The 8,480-nt window shown below is 45.0% G+C and overlaps 1 protein-coding gene across 4 annotated transcripts in view; it reads right to left on the bottom strand.

Moving 5' to 3' along the window:
* SLC16A4 (solute carrier family 16, member 4) overlaps positions 1 to 5,867 on the bottom strand; it is a 34,140-nt gene extending 28,273 nt beyond the window's left edge. For 3 of the 4 annotated variants that reach the window (XR_824394.1, XM_010830877.1, XM_010830878.1), the window contains exons 1-2: positions 5,641 to 5,867; positions 3,484 to 3,596 (exon numbers count right to left, since the gene is read on the bottom strand). Coding sequence is in view for 2 of the 4 variants with exons in the window: in XM_010830877.1 (XP_010829179.1) it covers positions 3,484 to 3,564 (81 nt within the window). In the remaining 2 variants the exon portion in view is untranslated. The remainder of the gene's footprint in view (positions 1 to 3,483; positions 3,597 to 5,640) is intronic. The other variant, XM_010830879.1, reaches the window with a different exon arrangement.
* Between the last annotated feature and the right edge of the window lie 2,613 nt (positions 5,868 to 8,480).

Here is an 8,480-nt window from a genome sequence, read left to right as displayed (position 1 = left end):
CTGGACATGGAACAACAGACTGGTTCCAAATAGGAAAAGAAGTACGTCAAGGCTGTATATTGTCACCCTGCTCATTTAACTTATATGCAGAGTACATCATGAGAAACGCTGGGCTGGAAGAAGCACAAGCTGGAATCAAGATTGCCAGGAGACATATCAATAACCTCAGATATGCAGATGACACCACTCTTAGGGCAGAAAGTGAAAAACTAAAAAGCTTCTTGATGAAAGTGAAAGAGTGAAAAAGTTGGCTTAAAGCTCAACATTCAGAAAACTAAGATCATGGCATCTGATCTCATCACTTCATGGCAAATAGATGGGGAAACAGTGGAAATAGTGTCAGACTTTTATTTTGGGGGGCTCCAAAACCACTGCAGATTGTGATTGCAGCCATGAAGTTAAAAGATGCTTACTCCTTGGAAGGAAAGTTTTGACCAACCTATATAGCATATTCAAAAGCAGAGACATTACTTTTGCCAACAAAGGTCTGTCTAGTCAAGGCTATGTTTTTTCCAGTGGTCATGTATGGATGTGAGAGTTGGAGTGTGAAGAAAGCTGAGTGCTGAACAATTGATGCTTTTGAACTGGGGGGTATTGGAGAAGACTGTTGAGAGTCCCTTGGACTGCAAGGAGATCCAACCAGTCCATTCTAAAGGAGATCAGTCCTGCATGTTCTTTGGAAGGGCTGATGCTAAAGCTCAAACTTCAATACTTTGGCCACCTGATGCAAAGAGTTGACTCATTGGAAAAGACTCTGATGCTGCGAAGGATTGGGGGCAGAAGGAAAAGGGCATGACAGAGGATGAGATGGCTGGATGGTATCACCAACTCGATGGACGTGAGTTTGAGTGAACTCCGGGAGTTGGTGATGGACAGGGAGGCCTGGCGTGCTGCAGTTCATGGGGTCGCAATGAGTCGGACACGACTGAGCGACTGAACTGAACTGAACTCCCTGGTGACTTGAATACACTGACTTATGGTTCAAGCCCCTGTGTGTGCTGCTAACTCACAATTCTCAGTATGCAGATCCTGGGCTCCAGGTACATGTAGACTTTACTGAACACATACATGACTGGTTATGTCACAAGTCCCCCAGACTCAGTGCCCAAAGATAAGCCCTTCAAGCCTTCTTTAGGTTTTGTCCCCTTCTCATGTTGTCCAACTCAGTGAAGGGCATATATTATCCTCCATGTTGTCCAAGCCAGCATCCTAGGACCCCATGATTCCCTGTCTCCCTGACATTCAATTACTCTACAGTCTTAACAATATGTCTTCAGTATTGCTCAGATCTGTATTTCTTCTCCACCCTGTTTGCTACTGTCATATTGTTTTCTCACCTGGATTACTGCAGCATCCTTCCAGTGGACCTCCCTGCTTCCAGGCCTATCCATCAGCAGCCCACTACCTGAGCTACTGTCCTGAAATACAAAACTGATTCCATTACTCCCCTGCTTTTTTTTTTTTTTTTAAGTCCTCCAAAGTCCCTGCCCATCTCTCCAACTTCATATTTATCACCTTGTTTATTCATAAATGTATCCGTCAGTCCATCCATCCTCCCATCTGCCAGCAGGTATTTATTGAGTGTGTTCTGTGTTTTGGTTGCTGACTAGGGGACTTCGCTTATAGTGGTGAGCAAACAGACCCAGCAAATGGCCCTGTGCTTGTAGAACGTTCAGTCCAGAGAGACAGGCTGAATACAGAAAACAGTCATGCAGATGATGCAGTTATAAAGTATGGTAAGTTAGAATGAGACCTTTTTAAAAAAAAAAAGTAAGGAGCTCCTGAAGGATATGTTGTTACCTGGGTTTTTCACTCACCTTTTCAGGAGATCAGCTGTTCTAGAAAAGCAGACTTAGACAGACATGAAATCATCATCATCCAGGTACCCACATTACTACTGTGGCTGATTGGCCTGAGTTAATTATTAACATTTTGAGGACCCAAAATGTTTTATGTGTGTGCTTAAGAGTAGCACCACACCCCCAAAAGTGTGCATGCTCAGTCACTTCAGTCATGTCCAACTCTTTGTGACCCTATGGACTGTAGCCTGCCACGCTCTGTCTCTGGGATTCTTCAGGCAAGAACACTGGAATGGATTGTCATGCCCTCCTCCGGGGATCTTCCCAACCCAGCGATCAAACCCACGTCTCCTGTGTCTCCTGCATTGCAGGCAGATTCTTTATACACTGAGCCACCTGAGAAGCCCATAAAAAGTGAGAGATTGTTTACTAATCTCATTATTAGACAACTGTTCTTAGCGGCCACTAAATTAGATAACTTCCTATCCTCAGAGCATAATGCAGGAAAAAGTGGGAGAACTCAAGATCCTCGCCAATAATGCCGATTCTGCAAAGCCTGTGATGTGAGGAGGTGGCCCAGCCACAGGAAGGCTCTCAGACTTAGTGTGTCCTTGTTGTCCTTTTTAGTAACACTTCTGGGAGGAAGGAAAAGAGAGTCCATGTTCTTTAGTAATGAAGCTAATGTTTAACAAATAGTCCTCAGGTTGTGAGTTTTGTATTATGTAAATCCTGGCTGAGGGCCTCTGCCTCCCTCCTTTCCCATTCTCTGTCATGATGGAGGAGGTGTGGTCCTTCTATACTATGGGCTGCAGGTTAGTTAGAAGTCACCAGGACCTGCACTCCCCTCCTTGGAAGCTTCTTACTGTAGGACTGGGCTGAGGAGGAGGATCAGGAGGGAAGGATATCTCTGTTGAGGACATCTTAAAGTTGACTTACTTGGGAACACTTAAGAGGAATCGTGGAACTGGTGCCACACTCAGGGTTTAAGGTACAGCAGTGATGGGATTCATCAATCCCATCAGGATGACCATGCCGATTCAGATCACCACAGTCTCACGTAACAACCCCCAGAGCTTCTGGGAGGATGAGGGCAAGAAGTTAATTAAAAAATGGAGTTGGGTTTGCTAATGAATGAAGGGAAAAAATCAGGCTCCAGTTTCAGGATTCACAACCCTGTCTTCCTTTCCAGACATGTCAGAAATATACATTGGGCCTAACTCTGGCATAAGTTATGGTTGGTGGGGATGGGTTGGGAAGTGGACACCAGGCAGAACAGAAGAAAAGTCCCAGCCTCCTAGGAGAGAAGGAAGTTGCTTGCAGCAGTTACATGTTTGCTTGACTGAGTTGGGGAATCCCCTCCCTGCGCTATTTCTCGGATGGCTAAATGTGATTGTCCCCAAATCCTAACTGCCATGCAGCCAGGGCAGAGCTGCTAATGGTGGCTGGAGCATTCTGTAGGTTTAAGGAATGCTGAGGAGAAGTAGGAGACAGGATGGCAGTCTTTCTGGTTTCACTCAAGGAGAACATTTCCAACTTGAAGGTTCATTGGCAGTTCCTGGCTTTACTTGGATCCCCTTTCCATTCAAATGTCAAGGGTTTCATGTATGATCTTCTTGTTAGGCTGCTCTGAGCCTTTCCCCAGAAAACTTTCTTTCAGGCAGTGGGGAAGGAGAAAGTAAATTACCAGGAAGAAATGAAATATGACCATCCATCCCCAACCTCCATCCAGGGTTTTCTTGTAAGGTTGAACCTTCCTCTTCAGCATGATGATTCGTTTGTTTTAAATGCAGAAGATCCCTGTGACAAATCCAAGACAGACGTTGGCTTAGTTGACAAACTGATCTGAACTTTAAACTTTATTTATTTCTGTGGTATAAAACTACTTGTGCCGGGCTTCCCTGGTGGCTCAGTGGTAAAGAATCTGCCTGCCAATGCTGGAGACATGGGTTTGGTTCCTGGTTCGGGAGGATCCCACATGCCATGGAGCAACCAAGTCCGTGCACCACAACTACTGAGCTGGTGCTCTAGAGCTGGAACCTGCAACTACTGAAGCCTGTCCACCCTAGAGCCCATGCTCCACAACAGGAGAAGCCACTGCAAAGAGAAGCTTATGTGCCGCAACTAGAGCGTAACGCCCCACTTGGAGCAATTAGAGAAAGCCCGCATGCAGCAATGAAGACCCAGCACACCAAAAATAAAAAAAATTTTTAAACCACTTGTAATTTTTTTCAGCCCACCCCTTTAAGAATAGATGATTTCTTGTCAGCAAATTGGCACTTGCCTGTAAACTAGAAATTGGCATTTTCCAAGAGCCTTTGCCAGCGACTGAACGGCAACAAGGGCATTTGCCATCTGCCTCTGGAGCTTGAACCCTGTGCTACTGCAGCTGTTAGCCTTCAACACCCCCTGAAGGAATTCAAGGTGGAATGAGGCCTCTGTGCTCCAGAGAATCTGGTGGAGCAGGTCTTTAGATAGATATTTTTAGGAACTGATTTCATGATCCCAATCCTTAACATCTCTTCAGATCTAGAAAATCACTGAATCCCATCTTGGTGACTTCAGCCTCTTGTGACTAGCAGAAGACTTTTTATAAAGTAATCACTTGATTGCATTGAACTCCCGTCTTCACCAAAATCATATGTTGACCTTCACTGACTGCCTCTTTGGAGCAGTCTCTCAGAGCTAGCTGAGGTGCTGTCTCCCAGGCTGCTGTCCTCATTTTGCCCCAGATAAAACTTGCAACTCTCAAGTTGTACATCTTTTTAGTTGACACTTCTCATGTCTAAAGTTGTTTATAGGCTCTCTGATCTCAACCTCAAAAATACAGCAAGGCTTTGTACCATTTGAGGAATATTTGTGGAGGTCTGCTGCCTGACTTCCCCTGGAATTCCACAGTGCTGACTTCTCCTGGAGTATGTCCTTACTTAACATAAGTCTGCCCAACTAGACTCCCCTTAATCCTTGTTTATTCCATAATCACGATCCAGGCAGAACCATGGGAGAAAATAGAAAAAGGTAACAAAAGGCTGTGATATGAGGGACATCAAACGCCACCACAGAAATCTCTCTTACACCAGTGTGAATGGCCTCTAAAAGATGACCAGTTCACTTCAGGCAGGAATTGCAAAGCAGTTGACTGCAAAGCCTGACCTCATTGATTGCTGGGTGGTCACTCCTCACACTGTCCTCCCCCCACGTCTGAAGTCAAATCCTAGGGCAAATTGTGTACCACCCTCTAGTCCTCTGGGTAATAAGCTCTTAAAATTAGAGAAATTTTAAAAGGAATGGGGAACTTCAGGTTTGGATATTCCCTTTTACAGCAGTTGCTGAAATGAAAATATTCTTAGGGACTGAATAGACATGACAACAAAGGGCAATGACTTCCCTGAGTGGATTCTAGGCCTGAAAAACGTTGGAAAGGACTTTGGGAACTGAGTTGGGGAAATTTGAATGAGGACTGTATAGTAGACCAGGTTAGATCTCTTGGTGGTGATTGTGGTCTCGTGGTTCTATCGGAGAATGTGCTTATTCTTAGGAGATGTGTGCTAAAATGCTCAGGAGTGAAATGTCTTCTACCTTCACACAAGTGGTTCAATAAAATAAATACATAAAAAGAGAAATAGCAAAAGGAAAATGTAAATATTCTGAGAGAGGGGGTAGCAGTCTTTATTTGCCACTGGCAGATAGGCAGGCAGTCTGTTTCTTCCTGGAAAGGAGAATCTGCCGGCAGGGTGTGGGGCACGACAGTCTGTCTGGTGAGCAGGCTGTGCAGGGAGAGATGCTGGTCATTCAAAACATTATAAAGAACAAACCCCAACACACAACCCCATTTTCATCCTACCTTTGATGTGGCGTTCAGCAAGGGAATCCTCCACAGACTTGAAGCAATCTGGGAAGAAAAGTTATACGGTTTTCCAGAATGTTGTGCTTTTTCTAAAGCATTTCATTCAGCTGCCCTGTGAAAACAAGCAAGCATTGTAAGAGCTCAGGGCTAGAGCCAACTTAGGCACTCCTGCTGATGGACTTTACTTCCTGAGGGGAGGAGGGGAGACTGGGATTTGACATTATACTAGGCCCTTTCCTCCACCCACCCTGACCCAGAAGATAGACTTGTACACCATGATCTCAAAAACAAGCACCAGAGTAAACCAAGTAGAAAATCCTTTGGATAACTATTGTTAAACTAGGAGGCCACCACACTGAGGTGGTACTAATGCCAAGCCAGCCTATGGAAACAAACCAGAAATTGAAACAGGGCTACAAAATAGAAACCTAAAGATGACCAGTCACAATCAGCCAGGAATTAAGCTGCTGCTACTGCTGCTAAGTCACTTCAGTCATGTCTGACTCTGTGTGACCCCTTAGATGTCAGCCCACCAGGCTCTCCTGCCCCTGGGATTCTCCAGGCAAGAACACTGGAGTGGGTTGCCATTTCCTTCTCCAATACATGAAAGTGAAAAAGTAAAAGTGAAGTCGCTCAGTTGTGTCCGACTCTTAGCGACCCCGTGGACTGCAGCCTACCAGGCTCCTCCATCCATGGGATTTTCCAGGCAAGAGTACTAGAGTGGGGTGCCATTGCCTTCTCCGGAATTAAGCTATGACCCATCAATAACTTCCTTACTTTGCTTCTGCCTTCTCTCTGTAAAAACCTCTCCCTGAGCTCCAGTCAGTGCACTCCTAACATCTAGTTTGTTACTGCCCAGTTTGAACCAATTTTTGTTCAAATAAATAGTTCTGGTATCAGAAGAGGGAGCAAAGGAAGGAGACCCTGAGGAGCCCAAGGTCGATACCAGTGAGCCCACTAGGCTCACTGCTTTCTCATTGCCTCTGGAGGTGGGGGTTGGCCCTTCGTCCATCCAAGCTCTGCAGCTTTTGCATTATGAACCATCAGACCTTATTTGAGCATTTCTTTTTCCAGATGGCATTCAGAAACTGGCTGGAGTTGCCCTGGGTCCAGGGTCGGGTTGGACTGAAATTGGGCTGGTCCTGTGTGAGGCCTCAGGTGAATAAAATTTTGTTTTAAGGGTGAACAAATAGGCTAAACTTACCAAAGATAATCTTGTATTACAGTGGCCACAGTGGAAAGCTTTTAACCTGGATAAGTTTATCCACTTATGAGGTGCTCTAGAGAAAAAGGGGTCTCAGCCAAGCACTTTAAGAGTAGAAGGAAAATTATTTTTTCTCCCCTACAATTTTGTTGCTGGAAGTGTACGCCTTCCAGGGCCCAAGAGTGGACTCTTGTCTAACACTTAGAAATTAATTGTCTAAGGAGACACACATGCTGACAAAGCAAGAGACTTTATTGGGAAGGAGCACTTGAGCAGAGAGCTGCAGGTTAAGGAAACCCAGGAGAGTTGCTTTGCCACATGGCTTACAGTCTCAGGTTTTATGGTGATGGGGTTAGTTCCTGGGTTGTCTCTGGCTAACACCTCTGACTCAAGATCCTTCCTGGTGGCACTCGAATTGTTCAGCCAAGCTGGATTCCAGCCAGAAGGATTCTGGGAGGTTGGTAGGACATATGGACTGGGGTCTCCTCTCACCTTTTGACCTTTCTCAAATATTTCTGGTTGTTGGTAGCTTGTTCTACATTCCTTACCCAGATTTCCTATTTAAGCTAACTCATGCAAGTGATTACTATGGTGCCAGGACAGGGCAGGCGGTTTCAGTCAGTGGTTCCCCAAGTTTCTAGTGGCCAGGATGAGACCTGCTGGGACACCCCACTTGCTTGAGAACCTGCTGATGAGATCCTGGGAAAACTGGCAGAAGCCCCAAAAGGGTGAGAATTCTTATGAAAGTCAGTTCTGGACTGCCACCTATGGTGCAGTTTTACAGAGTTCCTTCCATTCTAGATTCAGAGTGGCAGGATAAAAAAAAATTAGATCTTTGAATGGTGGCTTGTGAATTTTCATTTACATCCACATTGATGATTGGATTCTTCCCTTCCCCAGTGTGAGAAACACACTCACCAACCCAAACTCAAAGACTTGGAGACAGAAGATGAGTGGGAAGCAAAGCTTTAATGATGGTCTTGCAAGATTGGGTGTCTGGTGGGTAGGCACATCCAGAGTCGTTACAATGAGCAATTTATCCCTAGCACATAAGTCCCTCCCCCAGTTCCTCATTAGCTAAGTACTATGGAGTAAACAATCTTCCCAGACATCACCTAGCTTTATCTCCTTCCACTTTATGGGCTGCCCCTCCTTGACATCTTGTTTCCTCCTTTCTTGAGCACCTATTCCTTCTCACATGTATGGATGTGAGAGCAGAACAATAAGGAAAGCCGAGCACCAAAGAATTGACACTTTTGAACTGTGGTGTTGGAGAAGACTCTTCAGAGTTCCTTGGACTGCAAGGAGAACAAACCAGTCAATCCTAAAGGAAATCAGTCCTGAATAGTTATTGGAAGGACTGATGCTCTTGTCTAATTATATCAGCAAGCTGTCACTCAAAGCTAGCTATTCTTGAAAATGGTCCATTTTTAAGTTTTTATTAACTTAAAAGTTTTATTAGTTTTATTAAGTTTTTATTTAGTTTTTATTTCTTATACCCACAGACTGCTATTTCTTTCTCATTTATCTTTTGTGTTAAGACCTTGGCTTGGCTTTCTGCCCATTGGAGCATGCAGGTTGGCAGTTCTGTATCTGTGCAGGCAGCTCAGCTGTCATGTTGGGGGCCCCCAAA

The sequence above is a fragment of the Bison bison genome, unplaced genomic scaffold (assembly GCF_000754665.1).
Source record: "Bison bison bison isolate TAMUID 2011002044 unplaced genomic scaffold, Bison_UMD1.0 scf7180017864519, whole genome shotgun sequence".
NCBI lineage: Eukaryota > Metazoa > Chordata > Mammalia > Artiodactyla > Bovidae > Bison > Bison bison.
Note: the sequence above shows the minus strand (reverse complement) of the source record. Positions and strands in the feature narration are given on the sequence as shown.